Source organism: Rhipicephalus microplus, chromosome 7 (assembly GCF_043290135.1).
Source record: "Rhipicephalus microplus isolate Deutch F79 chromosome 7, USDA_Rmic, whole genome shotgun sequence".
NCBI classification, from domain to species: domain Eukaryota; kingdom Metazoa; phylum Arthropoda; class Arachnida; order Ixodida; family Ixodidae; genus Rhipicephalus; species Rhipicephalus microplus.
The window spans coordinates 97,237,086-97,256,630 of NC_134706.1; the positions used below are offsets into that span (position 1 = coordinate 97,237,086).

The 19,545-nt window shown below is 45.2% G+C and overlaps 1 protein-coding gene across 4 annotated transcripts in view; it reads left to right on the forward strand.

Annotated features, from left to right (window-relative positions):
- Positions 1-386: 386 nt before the first annotated feature.
- Positions 387-19,545, forward strand: part of LOC119179129 (uncharacterized) — a 62,660-nt gene continuing 43,501 nt past the window's right edge. For all 4 annotated transcript variants that reach the window (XM_075869514.1, XM_075869517.1, XM_075869515.1 and 1 more), the window contains exons 1-3: positions 387-597; positions 16,896-16,990; positions 18,562-18,617. In XM_075869514.1, the coding sequence (XP_075725629.1) occupies positions 16,924-16,990; positions 18,562-18,617 (123 nt within the window). In that variant the 5' untranslated portion in view covers positions 387-597; positions 16,896-16,923. The remainder of the gene's footprint in view (positions 598-16,895; positions 16,991-18,561; positions 18,618-19,545) is intronic.

The following is a 19,545-nucleotide window of genomic DNA, read 5'->3' on the forward strand; positions in this document are numbered from 1 at the left end:
CACTCTGGAAGTACCACTATTCATGTGACTTCTGATATCTAAACACAGAAGAACTACTTTCACAAAATTAAAATATTGCTACAAGCCTTTTGCTCTTACGCACGAGTGCAGCAGAGTCAATACTTGGAATTAAATGCGCTCGTGCATGTTATATAGGTAAACATTCACGGTAAAAACTACATTATTACTCTAAAGTGTCTGCTACTGTTTTAGACTCGGTGCTTTATACCACGTAGTCGGCCTTGCTTTCGATAACAAAGCCATACGTATATTGTCGGAGAATATGATACACCATTGATGCTCCTTTATGCTGTCTCGAGTTGGCAAGAGCGCAAAATTTTGCGCAAGTGTGACCATTTTGTACCATTGTGAAAGAAGACACCGGCATAGTTTGTGTGCGCTACGCTACTGTTCTCCAGAAGTAAGAGCAGCTGGGCGAATCGGTGCGGTTACAGTATTCATATATGTTACACTGCATGGTGAAGCGAGAGAAAGAAAAACAGGATGTCTAATAGCTGCGCATACATTTGAGATAGAGAGTACCATCCGGTATGCTCTCTGTATACATGTGCATGCGTATTTGGTGCCATTGATCGTGTAAGTACATATTTATCATCTCTATATTTCTTCTTTTGATGAATGATGTCTTGTAGTAGGGTTGATTATATAAGGAGAAAAGAAGTCGGAAAGGAGATGGTTATGTATTGATTTAACTGTTGAGCCGCGAAAGAGGTACGTTGCATACTGACACAATAGCTACGAACACAACAGTTAGCCATCAGTAAAACTTGTCATTTATTGCTACATGCGTATACCTACCAGAACATTCCAGCATAATGCTCGGGTAAGCCCAGGCTGAACTCGACTACTCATGTCCTCTGCGCAAGCATGACAATATAGCCAAACTATCGCGGAGCTTCACACTCAGTGGGGTTCTAGCACTTCTTCTAGGTTATTTTTGACCACTGCCATAAAAAAAGTAAGTGCTGTTGGCAAGATGCTTCATACGGCGGGAACCTACTGCTCAGTTAATCAAATATTCGCAGTCATCCACAGGTAGCATGTATATATCAAACTCGTACCTATTTGTGAGGTGGGTTTGCGACAACAGGGAAATTATCATTTGAGCTAGTTGAGGATCCGTTTCTTGTGAAAAATGGCGTGGCATTTTAAACCGGAACAAACAATGCATGGGGGCCCAAGACTCGCTAACGGAAAATGAACGATACCTAAATACAAAGGCCATATTTTAATACACTACAAATTATACGGATTTGACATGAGTGATCAGGTATACTCGGCTTTAGTTTAGCTGCATAATTTTTGCTTTTTTTCATGGGTGCAAGTTCACTTTATTCGATTCTCTTAAATAAGTATGAGAATAATTATGAAATGAATAATTAACTATAGATTAACTGTACGTTCTGGGCTGGAGGAAGAAGCGCGATTGCACGCGAAGCGGGGATCCTCAGAACCGACTGCAGATCGTTCCCAGTCTCAACTTCTCGCAGAGCATTCCCGATCTCAACAACAGGCAGGTGAATAACGGAAACGTCGAAATCAATCAGCGCATTCCTGTTCGAGAGTTCGAGGCAGAGTATAGCACCATCCTAAAGTATGAGTACAATGATATACGAATTCTGACAGAGATTGGTAGAGAGGGAGTTCGCATGCTACGGCCGTTAACTACAACCGATGGAAGGGTGGCTCGAAGAGTCGAAGCACCAATAGACAGAACTGAAGTTAGACTACCTAAACTGAAAATACCTCCATTCTCTGGTTCAGTAACATCGGCATAACAGCCACAGAAACGTTCCATTACCTGCGACATTTTCGTTGGAAGGAGTAGCTGCATTGGTAATAGCGTACCTTTCGATGACAGAAAGCCGTTAAAATGACGCCATGACCATGCTACAGAAGCGCTTTGGTGAGAAGACGTTCCTCGAGCAAGATTGTTTTGCGAAACTACGCATGTTGAGCCATGGCAGTCTGTTAAATGACTCAAAAACCCAGCGCGAATTCTTCGACGCAGTTTTTGCTATTATCAGAGAACAAGAGACCCAGGGTGTGCCTCACTCATCTCCTCATTCATGCTTTGTGACATTTTACGGCGTGCGATTGCACGGCACACAGTCTTTCAGTAACATCAATTGTGTACCGTCCAGGTCTGACTGGATGGTCTGCTCAATGTCCTGTCCATAAAGCTGGAAAACTTAGAAAAGAGTGACTTTAGGACGCCAGAGGTCGAGAACTCGAAACACAACCTGTGGCATGTCATTCCACGCATTTTAGCCGGAGAAAACCCACGTAATCTCTTCTTCACAGCAACGCACCTGGGCAACCAATGAAGGATAACAGCATCTTCCGCTCGTAAAGGCAACACAAAGCCGAATCATGTCCAGCTGAGATGCGAAATATCTACATTTGAACATCAAAGCTGATCCAGCTGCACCACCAAGACACATAAAGTAGGGGACTGTAAAGACAGATCCCCTGCTCGAGATTGAATGCTCAACATGCTAGGAGCATGTGTGAGCCAGAGATGAGTGTGGGGCATGCATGCTATGCAAACAAAACGACGACAAATCTACGGCAGTATGAGCATCACTTGGAAGACGACCTTTAAAGGAAGGCTTTATCACTTGTGTCTTCGGAATTTCCGAGCATTGCCATAAATAATGACACCTGCCAATACATCGAGGAGTTTTTGATGGGGATAGTGAGAGAACCATCATAACAAAAGCTCTATTCCAACGTCTCCAGGTGAATAGCGTGGAGACCAGTTACGTAGCGGTCAACACTTTGGTGAGTATATCAGACGAAGGTCCGAAAAGGCGTCGCATAGTAGAACTTAGAGTGCCAAGTCTGTTTTCAGACGAAGAAACAGTTATACGAGCCATCGAGATACCACACATCTGCCTGGACATCGAAGAGACAACACTGGACGTAGCCTTAGTCACAGCTTTCAAGAAGATCGAAAATGATGTCGCAATATAAATGATCCACCCACTTATAATAACGAATAGAGGTATCAGCGTAATGCTCGGGTCGGATCATATGTGGCAAGTGTTGACCAGCGAAATTTCAAGATATGAAGACAACAAATCGTTGACTGCACTTAACTCCAAGCTAAAATGCTCTTTCCAGAGAACCATACCACAGTTGATGTCTCGACCAACAGCTGCGCAAATGATAGTGTGTGTGCTCAAATTTCTAGCTTCCGATTCCGACAAGTTTCAGCATGCGTTTTTTTAAAACTTGAGAGCATAGAAATTGCAGACCCTTTAGGCGCATCACCTGAAACAAGCAAGACCATGATAGATGTTGAGAAATTCATGTGTGTTCTCGAAGGAATGTTTTTGATGTGGTACTTTTTCGCAAGTATAGATCCGAGCTTTCAAGCAACAGAAAAGTCACCTTTACTCGACTGGACAAACTTGTCAACCGTCTGAGCGCCAAGAAGGAACTTTTCGAATCATGTGACCATATCATAAGAAAGTACTTGCGAGCAGGACACGCTGAAATCATCAGTGATGTACCTTCTGACGTGACAAAGTTATATGCCGCAAAAGTAATAAGCACTGACGACCAAAAATTTGGCCGATCCCACGTACCGTAGCGAAGCATGCGGAGGGAAGGTGACCATGTTGCGATTTTGTTATTGTGCGACAGGTCATGAAATGATGCAAAGTATATGCATAAATCTTGCAAGCAAAACCTAATGCTACGATACAGAGGGGACGCGTGGTAGAAGAGAATGAGGTTGGCACGAGCGGTGATTAGCCAGATCCTTGGACTTTCGCATTCACCATCTCTTGTAAATAAAGGCATCTCACAAAAACAAGAATGGTGATGGTGCGGGGTACACCGGAGTGATCCCAGGTGAACGATCACGAAAGCGCTACTTCAAGAACTACGCCGAAGCCACCGACTGGCTGGTCTACTACCACTCTATGTACCCAACTCCTGAAGGTGACACCACGCACTCTTCGTCTGGCGCTACGTGGCCCCGACACATGATACTACGAAGCTTCTCTGGGAGTGTCGGAAAAGATGTCGACGAATAGCTGAAACACTTCAACCATGTGAGTAAATACAAGTGTTGGGATGTGGCCTCCCGGTTGTCCAACGTCGTATTGTTTCTTCAAGGGACGGCGTTGGTGTGGTTTGAAAACCACGATGAAACAATAACGACCTGGCAGCCGTTTGAGAAAGAAATAGAGAGCTGCTTCGGGGAACCATTGATTCATTGTTATGGGGGGCTGAACGTCCCAAAATCATCATATGATTATGAGAGGCGCTTAGTGAAGGGCTCTGGAAAATTCGACCACCTGGGGTTCTTTAACGTGCATTCAAGTCGGAGCACACGGGCCTACAACATTTCCGCCTCCATAGGAAATGCAGCCGCCGCAGCCGTGATTGGAACCCGCAACCTGTGGGTCAGCAGCCGAGTACCTTAGCCACTAGACCACCGCAGTGGGGTTTCGGGGACCTAATAATGAGGAAGAAGCGCACTGAGCAAAAATAGTGAAGGCATTCTGAAATTTAGCAAGTTTGTAGACCCACGCATGAAAGAAGACGACAAGGTTGCGAATCTCCTCAAAGGCGCATAGCAGCTTGGGCTAGTTGTTATGGCATGACGATAGTTATATTGCGACAACAAAATGACGACACAGAGACAAGAAGGACACGAAAGATACGAGCGCTAACTTCCAACTGAGTTTATTGCGCAGATCACGAAAATATATAAAGGAGACAGTAACCATGTGATAAAAACCATATGGCACAAAGAGCAGAACATGAGCAAGAGAAAAACAAAGACAAAAAACAAAAGCACAAAAAAACGGCAAAGAAAAATATATAAGAATACGAAACAGAAAAGTCAAGATAATATAACTATTTGCGCGCACCGAAACCTTCGAGGAACATGAGTTCCTTGTCGGACAGAGCCACGGAGGGCTTGCTAATTCAAGGCACCTGTTCACGTGCCATCTGCGCGGCCTCGACAATGACTCAGGTGCGCTCATCTCTGTGCTTGTACAGCGTCGCTGTGTCCTTGAAAAGGGGCACACAATTGCACTCAGTGCAGTACTGAGCAAGAAAACCATCTTTCCCGTTTCTAACATTGTTAGCGTGTTCTCTCAGCCGATCGTTTAGACACCTTGTGGCCGTTCCGACATAACAAGCACCGCATGAAAGTGGGGTCCTATAGACAACTTCCCGGGAGCAGGCCACATACGTATTTCTATGTTGAACTCTGCATTCCGTTGATAACTGCGTTTTTTGGGGTTTGTAGATTTGGTGAGGCTGAATAATTTGAACGGTGCAGAGAACAGGACATGAACTCCAACACGTTTTTCGATTTTCTTTAGCCTGTGTGATATCCGGTGTTTGTATGGAATCACGGCTATTCTTTCACGTTCTGTATTCGTGTTGCTCGGATTCGGTCGCCGCCTTTGCTCTGCCTTATTACTCCACAGGATAGCCTCAGACGGAAGCGATAAACGCCTCGGGGAAACCCGAAGCCTTAAGCCGGGAAACTTGAGCTTTGAAGCTCGCAGAGATATTGTGGGTGCACGACCTATTTAAGGCATTCTCAAGACAGGTTCGTGCTATGCCTCGCTTAACTAACTTGCTGTGAGTGGAGGAAAAAGGAAGTAGAGGTTTCTGCGCCCGTGGTTCACACACCAACATACGTGCCGTGAGCTAAAAACCAGTCTTAAGTCTAAAAAGCGTAACTTGTCATTCTCGTGCATTTCATGTGAGAAATTCTTGCAAAATTCTTCGGTCTGAATGGAACCGCCAAGAGCGCACGTACCGGGACGCCCTGCATGTACAGCTTCAACCAACAGATCTAACACCGGGAGTGAAGAAAAGAAGATGGCGAGAGTACTGCGACCGAATCTAGTACACTGCAAACTGCCTGTGGTCAGGTGAGCTCACTAGCCTTCGTGCGCAGCGCCCAACCAAGCCCCGGCAATCAGGTGTGGTGCACTCATGCAGTGACGTTGTCCTCCCAGACTACGTCCACAACACCCTCGCCCTAGGTCCGAAGTTCGCCGTCGACCGAGAGAGGTCCGCACCCGAGCTTCTTTCAATGTTGCGCTCTGTTGCTGGCTGCGCTTCACCAGAGTATTCGGACAGGTGCATCTCAGAAGGCGTCGACGTGACCCTACGGGGTAAGCCTACCAGCAACAGCCTTCCGCTGCGGAAGAAGACCAAGTTTCTTAGAGACAATGAACTTTGTGTCTTGCCGTCGGATAAAGAGGGTGGTTTCGCCATTCTTCCTAATTGCTTGTACCTAGAAAAGGCGGTCACACCTATCGACTCTGTTTTCAAATGTTTTACCAACATTCATCTAGATAGAGAAAAAACGCTGGCCAAGGAAATGTGTCATAAACTAGAGTTAAAACAGTTAGTGCAGCAGATAAGCGAAAGTGACAAAAATGGGCTCACTATGTTTTTCTGCCAAAACACATAAGGTTGACATGCCCTTCCGCGTCATTGTGACAGAAAGTGGTACGTGGCAAAAGCAACTCGGCTTGTTTATTCAGACCCATCTAAATTATCTAAAGATTGATGACCCGTTTTTGATCAAAAACTCGCAGGCTATGATTTAATTTTTCAAACAGTCAAATCACTCTAATCTTTTCGGTTCTTCAATTGACATAAAAGACCTATACTACTCTCTGCCTCACGATGAGGTATTAGAATGTATAAGGGATAACATAGAAATTTCCGGAAAAATGAACTTCCAATTAAAAACGGGAATCAGTGCGCGCGATTTTCTCGACCTGGTCTTGCTGTACCTTCCCTCTACTTTCGTTGAATGGAATGATTGCTTTATCTGCAGAAAAAGGGTGTTTCAATCTGCTCATGCATAGCACCTCTACTCAGTGATCTTCTATTGGCAAAAATGGGCAAAAAACTGCAGGAAAAGTTAGAAGGCTCGCGTGTCGTCAAAGTATTCAGATACGTGGATGATTTCTTGGTTCTTCTAAATTGTAATTCTTCCATGTTCCACTCGGTTGCGACTCAAACGATAGGTGTGTTTTAAGATTGTTTAGAGCCTCTTGTATTGACAGATGAAGTGCCCGAGAATGACAAGTTACGCTTTTTAGATTCAGGACTGGTTTTTAACTCACAGCACATCTGTTGGTGTTTTGAACCATGGAGCAGAAACGTCTACTTCCTTTTTCTTCCGCTCACAGCAAGTTAGTTAAGCGAGGCATAATATGAACCTGTCTTGAGAATGCCTAAATAGGTTGTGCGCCCACAATATCTCTGCGAGCTTGAAAGCTCAAGTTTCCCGACTTAAGGCTTCGGGTTTCCCCGAGGCGTTTATAGCTTTCGTTGCTGAGACTATCTTGCGGACTAAAAAGGCAGAGCAGAGGCAGCGACAAAATCCGAGCAACACGGATACAGAACGTGAAAGGGTAGCCGTGGTTTTATACAAACACGAGATATCACACAGGCTTAAGAAAATCGGAAAAAGTGTTGGAATTCGTCTCCTGTTCTAGGCACCGTTCAAATTAATCAGCCTCACCAAATCTACAAACCCCCTGAAAACGCAGTTTTCAACGGAATGCAGAGTTCAACATAAAAACAGGTATGCGGCCTGCTCCCGGAAAGTTGTCTATAGAACTCCCTTTCATGCGATGCTTGATCTGTCGGGATGACCGGAAGGTGTTTGAACAATCAGCTGAGAGAACACGCTAACAATTTTAGAAACAGAAAAGATGGTTTTCTTGCTCAGCGCTGCACTGAGTGCAATAGTGCACCCCTTTTCAAAGACATAGCCATGCTGTACAAGCACAGAGATGAGCGCACCCGAGTCATTGTCGAGGCCGCGCAGATGGCACGCGAACAGGTGCCTTGTATTAGCAAGCCCACCGTGGCTATGTCCGACAAGGAACTCAGGTTTCTCGAAGGTTTTGGTGCGCGCAAGTAGTTATCTTTATTTTGTGTTTCGTTTTTTTATAAATTTTTCTTTGCCGTTTTTTTGTGCTTTTGTTTCTTGTCTTTGTTTTTTTTTCTTACTTGAGTTCTTCTCTTTGTGCCATATGGTTTTTATCACATGGTTACTGTCTTCTCTGTATATTTTTGGGCTCTGCGCAAAAAACTCAGTTGGAAGTTAGCGCTTGTGTCTTTCGTGTCCTTCTTGTCTCTGTGTCGTCATTTTGTTGTCGCGCTGTAACTAAGGTCCTGCCTCCTCAAAGGGGTTGCTGAGGATATCTACAATTTTCTCATCGGCAAGGACACTTTGGTGTCTGTAGCAGTAGTAATCCAAAACTGTCATACGTTTGAGACACTCAAGGCTAGGCGCATCACTCCCAAATTTGGTAGACTTGTAACGTCACCACCGTTGCAAGTGTCGATGTCCATCCAACTTCATCCTGAGGTCTTCTCTCAATAATCAGGCAAATCGTACGCGAAGAACTCGGACGACGTGAGGCTGTCAACCCGTCGAGGGCACAAGCTAGCAACGCCTCCCCGCCATACGACGCAATGTGTGCTGCCGTCAATGCCACGCTATGTGCTGTGCCCCAATCAAGAGCACCAGGGCCTCCCACCGACAACCTACATCATCAACGCGGTTTCCAGAACTCCTCCTGCCAACCACCTACAATGTTGTCTTTGTGGGGCAATCATGGGTACATGGCGGCTCGTGAAAAGTTTTGCAATGTGCGTGAGTCTCCTTTGTGCTATAACTGTGGTTTCCGTGGACATGTGGCTCAATTCTGTGGTCATAGGCGTTGCCCCCCGCAGTGCTACTACGAGGGACTCTGAGCTTCTTTTCGACAAAACCGCTGACGCCGTGGTCTGCGCTCGATGCGGGACTTGTACGTTGAATACGGCTTCTAGAAAACCCCCCACAGTGACACACAAGTGAGACGCAATTTCCACTGAAGTTTCCACAACGACTCGCCTTCCTTCATGCGAAGCTTGACACTCCCGGGACACGCCGGCTCTGTTCACCATCTCCTGGTCGACCCTTCCTCTCCCCACCTCCGGGAAACTAGGTGGTGCGGCCAATAGAGGTGAGGTCACCGAACATTTTTTACTACATCCACCTATGCGTTCATCTATTATTATGGCGCACAATAAGGTCCCCGTGCTCATTGATGAACTTCCTACAATGGCTTTGATAGATATTGGAGCAGCTGTTTCAGTGACGAGTCCTAACTTCATATTGCGGCTAAAACATAAAGTGATGGTTCGCTGAGACAGCTGCTCATCATTTCGTGCAGTGTTTGAGGAGACGCTGTGCACGTTCGGTGTGTGTGTGTGTTGTAAGCGTCCTTTTGGGCGACAAGGTGTTCGAGGCTGAACTCGCTGTTGTGACCAGCTCCGCCCATGACATCATCTTAGGGATCAATTTCCTACGCGAGTGCGGTGCTACTCTAGATTGAGGTGCTGGCGAGATTATGCTATCGGCATTTGATTTGCTGCCGATCCCAAGTGCTGCCAAGGATCTATCACCGTCATTGGGGATGTTGTCTTGCCACCCAACTCGATGAAGAACGTTCGCGTAGACGCCTCTGCCTCGGACGCCGGCACGTTGGATGTTCTTGTGGAGCCTATTCCTCTCAATTGCGCCAAGAAAAATGTGCTCGTTCCACATCATGTTGCGTCCATCAGTTATAGGCGATCGGCCGTGTGGGTGTCGAACTATTCAAGTGAACCGGTCATGCTACCCTGCGGATAGTGACTCGCCCTCTTCGAACAAAATGCATACAGTTTTATTGTATCTTTAAGCGACAAGCGCGTAGATCCTATTCGATAACGCACTATACAGAAGCCAACTTTCTGAGTATAGTAAAAAAGTCGCCATCATCAGAAAAACGTCAAGCTTTTGTCAAAGTCCTTGCGAAGCACGCTACTATATTTGACTTTGCGCAGAGTGAAAAGCAAATAAGTGTACCCGAGTGGCGTACTCACCACGGTGTTGACACAAGATCCGCTCACCCCATCAGGCAGAAACCATACCGTGTCCCTTCTGCGCAGCGCAAGGTCATTGCTAAACAGGTAGAAGAGTTGTTAAAGGAAAGGGTTATCCATGGTCGTGTAGCCCTTGGGCGGCCCCTGTGATTCTTGTCCGAAAGAAGGGTGGTGCATGGCGATTCTGAGTGGACTACAGACGGCTCAACTTCGTTACTAAAAAGGATTTCTACCCACATCCCAGGATTGATGACGTCATCGATTGTTTACATTGGGGACCATACTTCTTCTCCGTAGTTTTGAGATCTGGTTATTGGCAAATCCTGATGCACCCGAATGACAGAAAGAAAACGGCCTTCACAACCCCAGATGGTCTATTTGAATTTAATGCAATGCCTTTTGGCCTATGCAATGCTCCAGCCACGTTTGAGCGCTTCATGGACTCTATAATTTGTGAACTAAATTGGGAAAATCATCTTTGCTACCTGGATGACATTATAATTTTCAGCCGTACATTCGATGAGCACAACCATCGTCTAGACATTTTACTCAGCTGCCTTGAGAGAGTTAAGCTCACCCTGAACTCTAAGAAGTGTCACTTCGGCAGCCGCGACACTTTTGTTCTCGATCACCTGGTGGACAAGCATGGCATTCGACCCGACCCCCACAAAGTCGCTGCAGTAAGCAGCTTCAAACAACCTGCCCGGCCGCGGTGGTCCAGTGGCTAAGGTACTCGGCTGCTGACCCGCAGGTAGCGGTTTCGAATCGCGGCTGCGGAGGCTTCATTTTCGATGAAGGCGGAAATGTTGTTAGGTCCGTGTGCTCAGATTTGGATGAGCGTTAAAGAAACCCAGGTGGTTCAAATTTTCGGAGCCATTCACTACGGCGTCTCTCATAATCAAATGGTGGTTTTCAGACGTTAAACCCCACAAATCAATCAATCAATCAGCTTCGAACAACCTCACTCTGTACGAGAGATGCGAACCTTTTTGGGCCTATGCACGTACTTCCGTCACTTCATGCCCAAGTTCGCCGACCTTGCTTACCATTTGACGTGCCTACTACACAAGATTGCACTTTTTTGGTGGTCAGCGGAATGCAAGTGGTCTCTTTCGCAACTCAAGTTTATTCTTACGTCAGGGCCCGTGCTTCGCCACTATGACCCATTTGCTGCCACGGAAGTTCACACCGACGCCAGTGGTGTAGGTATCGGCACCGTCTTGGTCCCACGCCATGCAGCTGCTGAACACATCGTTGCCTATGCCAGTCGCTGTTTAAGTAAACTGGAGCAAAACTACGTTGCCTTGACGCAGTGTTGGCAATAACGCGTTATATGTAACGTCATTACCGGCAATGCGGTACATGTAACGTCGTTACCGGTAACGGGTTACTTTTTTTGGTAACTTAGTAACATACTTATTACAATTTTAGAACTGTAACGGGTAACGTAATTTACTAAACATTTTTGGGTAACCGGAGGTGCCACTTTACTCGTTACTTTTCCATACCGAAGGTGCCACATTCCCATAACTCGCCCCTATACGACTGCTTTGTTGTAGCGTTGGACCACTGTCAACTACCAGGCATTGAGAAAGATGGCGTGGGCGGAATTTAGTTTCAGGAATTTTTGGAGGTGAGGGAGAGGAAGGGTATCTTTAGCAGGAGGCACTGATTCCCTGCGCGGGCATAAGACGGTATAGCGCACTGCGGCTCGTCTTGATAAGGCGGGCTATCCTGAGACGTTGCTGCTTGTTGTGGCCGAAAGCATCTATGAGCTCAGCGGCACGTACGACGTGCAGCAGATAATGGCGTACAGGAAAGCATGGGCAGACGCGAAAAAAAAACGCTGTCATTTCTTACAAACATCAGCTTTCGCCACAAAGGTTGAAAAAGATCGGTGGCCTCGTTGGTGTCTATGTGGTTTTTTTAGGCCCCACACAAGTTAGCCTCGCGCTCACAGAGGAGCAGTCCAGTCACGAGACGCGAAGTTAGATGCCAGGTAAGGCATCGTAATCGGTTTCCGGAATCTGTGCGGAGAAAGGAGGCGTTGTCTGCAGAGTCCCTTTGTCACGTGCAGCCTGCAACATCAGCCAGACAGGCAGGTGTTTCAATTACCGTCTCCGAGAGCACGACAATTTTGTTCGGAAAAAGACCGACGGCTTTCTGGCTATTCATTGTGATCGCTGAGGCGATAACAATGACCCCATGCTCTACAGCATCACAATTCTGTACAGGCACAGTGACAAAATCTAGCTTTTGGACCTCCGCCCAGAAGTGAAGAAAGGAAGTAACCCTTCTCTTTATGAAAAAGGTCTTATAGACCTTTTCCTGCTGAGGAGGCGTAGAAAGCTAATGAAGCATTTTTGCGTCCTTCTGTCCTGTAACATGAAAGTTGCCGATGGTATGCCCAACCTTTTTGCCGACCAGATGATCACCATCTTTTTCTCGATATGCTGACCTTAATCCGTGCAGCAACGGCCGACTGCGTTTTAGTTAACGTTTCTAGTAAAAAAAAAATGCTGCGAGAGTGAGACTAATCTTGAACACCTTCACATAAACGCTACCTATTTTTGCGATAAATAAACCAGGTAAAATGAACAAGAAATGTTTTTACGGCAATATATTGCCCGGCGACAAGGCCATTAAAACCATTCTTTACTACTACAAATTTCGTGCGTTTTTTTGCCAGGAAAAGCACGCTAAAAGAATTGCCGTAAATTTGTTTAGATTCCAGTGGGGCTTCTTTAGCAAAGAGCGTTTATCTTTACGAGAATAGATAACTGGGTTAGTTTGTGGGAATTTATGTTAGGGCGCTGATGATTGAATCGCGTATTGTGCATGATGTGACGTTGTGACAAATACCTTCACCATGTGCTGGAGTCCGAAGCCATCGCACGCAACGATAGAGGAAACTAAGTATAAGCTCTATGACATTGCTAAGGTGCAGTGCATTTTTCTACAAGCAATTCTAGGTGAATCAGTATTTCTGGAAATATTGTCATTTGGCTTAGAAGCTTTGTGTGAAAAGTGTGAGCTTAAACTTTTCCCACTGTAGGTTCCTGCAGCAAAAAGAGATGATTGATATTTATTATAGCTGAGTAACGACCGAGGTAACGTCTCTTACTTTTTTTTCGGTAGCTGTAACGGTACCGCGTTACATTTTTTTTGTTGATAACGAAGGCAAGTAACACGTTCTTTTTATGTTGGCGTAACGAGTAACGCATATAGTTACTTTTTTTGGTAACGAATACAACACTGCTTAATGCATGCGCGTTTGAGTGCATCCTGCACCCGTACATCACGTCAGTATGGGTAACAACGTCGGCGCAAAATGCAGCTTGTTGCATTTCATGCGGCCGCCGCCACGTCGCCTCGAAAGGAGTTGGTGGGGTCGGTGACTCGTTGCGTTTTGGTTGCGTAGCGTCATTGCGCCTAGCGCACGCGCGCGTCCACGTTACTTCAGAGTATATGGGACCGTTAGCAGACAGAGTGGGAATTCACTAGGAGGCAGAGAGTTCAGCCATAGCTAGTGCGCTCAAGCCTGCTACTCTAAAGAGCGGATCAGAGAAGGGAGAGAGAAGGAGGAATTAAGGATGATGAAGGGGACAAGAAGAGGTGGTTACCTCGCTGTGATGCAGGTTCTTTTTCTATTGTTTTGATAAGCTCACTTGGGCGGAGAGACTGAGAGATCTATAAAGGACAAATCTATTGGTTTCAACACACATGATACTTTAATTAGAAACTGAAACAAAAAGACTAACACCGAAGTAAACACTCAATTAAACGTTCACTGCATGCGGTAAAACACTCAGCATGGCCACTTCAATAAAGTCAATTCACTAATTTGAGCTGCTCGTTTCGAACGCAACCAGGTGATATAAGTTCAGTTTCACTAAAACGTTGAGGGCGGGTCGACGCATGCGGAACCAAAACATGGTTGCTGCGGCTTTTAGGTAGACGTGGCATACCTGCTCACGATTACGTTTCATGGCTCGAGAATGACACGTTGAGCATACAGGGAAAACCTTGTCCGAGAGCTGGACACATAATTAGATGCAGAGCTTGGGCCCGAAGGCTGTTTCTGCCCTTTCGGTACTGAAGCCCGCACGCCTTGGGATGGAGTTCACGACCGCATAGCTGTGGTCTTCTCGATGGGTAATACAACGGCAGGAGGGCCCGGTCGGAGGAGGTGCTGATGGCTCGAGTCCGCAATCCAATGGCCCATATTCAGCGTGCAGTCCAGTGACCACTTTCCGCTGGCCACGTCCCCTTCGAGCTCCCCCGGTCCTTAGCAGCCCATTATTTATTCACCCCCCAGCACACTTGTCCACACCTCATCGGATTGGCAACTTTTACCGCCTGGAGAGGGCGCTAAATCAAGCCCAGCATGGCTGTCGTCTTGGGGTCGTGCAGCCGGCGCGCCAGCAGCCGTCGTCGATGTGCCCGTCACTACGAACTGCGTAGTATTTTCAACTGTAGCCACCATGTTGTCAAGGATTTGCTGAGAAGGTCATTGATTTTAGCATGTAGTATATCCCCCACTGCGTGTTGGAAAAGGCGTGTACGGCGTACATTGAAGGAAAAGACGTTTTGAACGCCGGGCCCATCGTCTGCGTGGTGGGAAGAAATGCACGTACAGCTTTGTGAACGATGCTCGTGACACGGCCAGGGAAGATCGAGCGGCCGTTCTTGTGCAAAGCAAAGAACCTCGCCTTTCACTGCAAGGCGTCTGTTTAGTGGCATCCGACATATTTCGCGATTCCGCTACCTCCGCAATCAAACAATAAAGAGTAAATCACTGCTACTACGACTCGCACTACCTGTCTGACTTCGGCAGTTTCCTACCGAATTCAGAATAACCATAGTAGAAATTGCCAGTGACAAAAGCACTAGCGAGCCGCCACAGTGAGGCCGACTGAACGTTGGCGTGGGCTGGCTGCGGGGGCATTCCCCAAACTACAGTAATGACGGATGCCGTATGGTGACGCCACCATCTTTGAAAGTTGCGAATACATTTCCACATCGTGGTTGTCAAGTGATTGGCTCCAGAGATGTTGCGTGGTATTTCTGAACGTGTCACTTTTACGTGAACTTCTCGCGCCTCGCGCCCTCGATGCGTTGCTCCTACGTCATTGTCTTCTATTTGGCCACCCTGCGCGCACAACCTTCTTTTCACAATGCTGCCTTGAATGGCGGATAATTTAAACTCGCACTTCAAACATCACATGCATTTGCTGGCGTTTCGCCCCGCTTATATCTCCCGTATGTCCGTGTCCAACTATCGGCAAAGGCTTTTGTTTAACCCTTCGCTGGGTCCCTTCGGGGACGCTGGTGTTTACATGCAAGAGGTAATGGTGAGGTTCAGATTCAGCAGCTCATTAAGCGTTGGAGGCGGGAAACCTTCATTTGTGACGCAGAATCACAATCTCTTGAGTTTTTTTTGGTATTTACTTGAGGTTCAGCGCAAATATTTCAGCCATTTTAGTATGTCATCATCACCATCATCAGCCTGACTACGTCCAATGCAGGACAAAGGCCTCTCCCATGTTCCGCCAGTTAACCCGGTCCTGTGCTTGCTGCTGCCAATTTATACCCCCCAACTTCTTAATCTCATCTGCCCACCTAACCTTCTGTCTCCATCTAACCCGCTTCCCTTCTCTGGGAATCCAGTCAGTTATCCTTAATGACCAGCGGTTATCCTGTCTACGCGCTACATGCCCTGCCCATGTCCATTTCTTCTTCTTGATTTCAGTTATGATATCCTTAACCCCGGTTTGTTCCCTAATCCACTCTGCTCTCTTCTTGTCTCTTAAGGTTACACCTACCATTTTTCTTTCCATTGCTCGCTGCGTCGTCCTCAATTTAAGCTGAACCCTCTTTGTAAGTCTCCAGGTTTCTGCTCCGTAGCTAAGTACCAGCAAGATACAGCTGTTATATACCTTCCTCTTGAGGGATAGTGGCAAACTACCTGTCATAATTTTAGAGTGCTTGCCGAATGTGCTCCACCCCATTCTTATTCTTCTAGTTACTTCAATCTCGTGGTTCGGCTCTGCGGTTATTACCTGCCCTAAGTAGACATAGTCTTTTACAACTTCAAGAGCACTATTACCTATCTCGAAGCGCTGCTCCTTGCCGAGGTTGTTGTACATTACTTTCGTTTTCTGCAAATTAATTTTAAGACCCACCTTTCTGCTCTCCTTGTCTAACTCCGTAATCATGAGTTGCAATTCGTCCCCTGACTTACTCAGCAATGCAATGTCATCGGCAAAGCGCAGGTTACTAAGGTATTCTCCATTGACTCTTATCCCTAACTGTTCCCATTGTAGGCTTCTGAAAACCTCCTGTAAGCACGCGGTAAATAGCATTGGGGAAATTGTGTCCCCCTGCCTTACACCCTTCTTGATTGGTATTCTGTTGCTTTCTTTATGAAGCACTATGGTAGCAGTTGATCCCCTGTAGATTTCTTCCAGAATGTTTATATATACTTCATCTACGCCCTGATTACGCAGTGTTTGCATGACGGCTGATATTTCTACTGAATCAAACGCCTTCTCGTAATCTATGAAGGCTATGTATAGGGGTTGGTTATACTCTGAGCATTTCTCTATTACCTGATAAATAGTATGAATGTGGTCAATTGTTGAGTAGCCTGTTCGAAATCCTGCTTATTCTTTTGGTTGATTGAATTCTAATGTTTTCTTTACTCTGTTAGCAATTACTTAATTGCAAAATTTTAGTATGTATTTCAGCCCAAATGTTCATTAAGTTAATTTGGCACTGACCTACCGGTAGGGCCCTCTCTCACAACGTTGGACAATTCTTAGGTATAGCACGAAAAAGGCAATAATATCGTCATGTAGTGTCCTTTGTGAAAATGCTAGATACATGCTAGATAATGCATTAAAGAGGCAAAGACACCTTTACATACGCAAAACTTCCATACTTTTCTTCAGATGCGTTTTATGGCCACAAGAAATCAGCATGCGAAGAAAGTTGTATTTTATGATTGTATTGACGTACATGGCGGTGTGTGTTATGTGCCGCCGATGTGAGTACTTCTTTTTCATTGATATGTAAAACACTTGCAAGGAACGTTAAAAAATTCATATTAATTTACCTTGACCGTTTGTGCCCATAAAACTATTACCAGTTTCTTGCAGCACGACATTTTTTAGTGGCAGAAGAGTATAAGAATCATTTATAAAGATAGTTCTGATAGTTTTGATTCAGTAACACTAATCCAGTTCAATAGATTTTTACTAAAAGTGGAAGTTACTGTCCCAGAATAGCCAATTGATTGATACGTGGGGTTTAACGTCTGAAAACCACCATATGATTATTAAGGACGCCGTAGTGAACCGGATATTTTGCCCACCTGAGGTTCTTTAACGTGCACCCAAATCTGAGCACACAAGCCTACCCCATTTGCACCTCCATTTGAAATGCAGCCGCCGCAGTCGGGATTCGATCTCGCAACCTGCGGGTCAGCAGCCGAGTATACCTTAGCCAGCATACCACTGCGGCGGGGCCCTAGAACTTTCAAGCAGTGTGTTGGAATAAGTTATCTCTACGTTGCTTTCAGTGCACATGCCTTCAATATCACATAATGAAGAGATGTAATAAATAATTCAGAAGGCGAGCAAGCAACGATAAACCATTCACATGTCATCAGATAGCGATGGCTATATAGAGTGGCTGCAGAAACAACGCAGCTGTGCGGGAACGCCATTTGTGGTTCGTGAGGGGCATATAATTTTTCATGAGTACACAAGAATTCTACAAAAAACTGGCTACATAGCCAAATATAAAAGGCAGTCGTAACAATATGCACAGGCACTCTCGAATTTTTTTGTACAGGTTTCATATTTCGGTTTAATATATACGCCATGCAAATAAATATTTAAACAATTATGGTTTCGCATGCATGGGTCAACTGTCGATAAATTTTTGCAAAGAAGATACCAAATAATTTAGTATTTATCTGTCACGTAAAGCCGTACTCATGCCATGCTTACAGATTAGTCTATTACATTGGCAGGCGCTGAGAAGTTTCCGTGTTTTTTTTTTTTGCGATTCTGCGCCGTTCCATTTCTTAGTCAGCATTTTTGATGTCCTTAGTTATTTCTTGCATCCACAGTTGCATGCTCTCTCTTTCAAAATGAATACCTAACAAGCATTTTCCTACTATGTTATTTTAAGTTGTCTGTTCTCTAGAGTATGCCCGAGGAGGTTTTTTCAAAGCTGCTTGGGTGTCGGTATCGCCTCACATTTACTCTGCTTCCAGGAAATACATTGAAAATTTGTGCCAGTGGTAAAATCAAACTTTGGGTGATGTTCCTGAATGTAATTATCTTCTGAGTACATAAAAGCAATGTGAATATGCATCACACCTAGTTCGTTTGTAATAGATTCTTTAAGCCGTAAATACCACTTGCTTTTCAGGCATAACCTTTTCCAATGCAGGGAGGAGGCGAATTTCTGTCTAAGTGTACTTTGAAGTATAAGCCAATGAACTTCCTTTAATAAACCAATAATACTCCGTAGTGTATGTGCATCACTTGTAATTTACGCGTGGTTATACAAACCTTCTGATAAAATCTTTCGCACGTACTTCTTTAGCCCTTCGTTCGAAAGTCACACCCCAATGTAACATCGATGTGAAGAGAGTGAAAACGGTAAGTTTCAAATGAGGAGCATTTCAGTCGAGATGCATTTTTTGCTTGGGCATATGTCACTCGTAAATAGTCCGCACTCACATTATGCATGCACGACTCTCCTCATTCGCTCTCTTCAACAGCTGCTTATTACTCTCTCCACTTTTCTCCTACTACCTGCTCCCCCATAGCGCACGGGCGTCCCCTCCCATCTCTCTCATTTCCTACGCTCCCCTTCTGCTGTCTCCAACGCCGACGCAGACAGCGTCTGCTAGCGAGCTTCTTGATTCGTCAAAAAAAATAAGAAAATACTGACTGCTCGCACTCTACTTCCGCGGTGCGCCACATCAACCCGTGATCCGCATTTTTAGCGAAAATTGGTGAGTTTAGACGTATCTATCTATCTATCTATCTATCTATCTATCTATCTATCTATCTATCTATCTATCTATCTATCTATCTATCTATCTATCTATCTATCTATCTATCTATCTATCTATCTATCTATCTATCTATCTATCTATCTATCTATCTATCTATCTATCTATCTATCTATCTATCTATCTATCTATCTATCTATCTATCTATCTATCTATCTATCTATCTATCTATCTACCTACCTATCTATCTATCTATCTATCTATCTATCTATCTATCTATCCTGTATCGGCCTACGACTTTGTTCTCTCCAGACCGTATCGTGAATGAAATTGATACCGAAATGGTTATAGCGTAACATGTCTATGTGAATAACACGAATTACTGGTCGTAGCATGAAAATCGTCACTAACTTGTCATGAAAAAATGCTTCATATGCAGTGGCCATCGTGCTCCTACGGCCACTTGCTTAACTTCATATATCAAAAAAGAAAAGACATGAAGGGACATTTCATCATGAGCAACATAAATGACCAGCTGTAAAATGAAAATAATCCGGTGAAAGGCATGC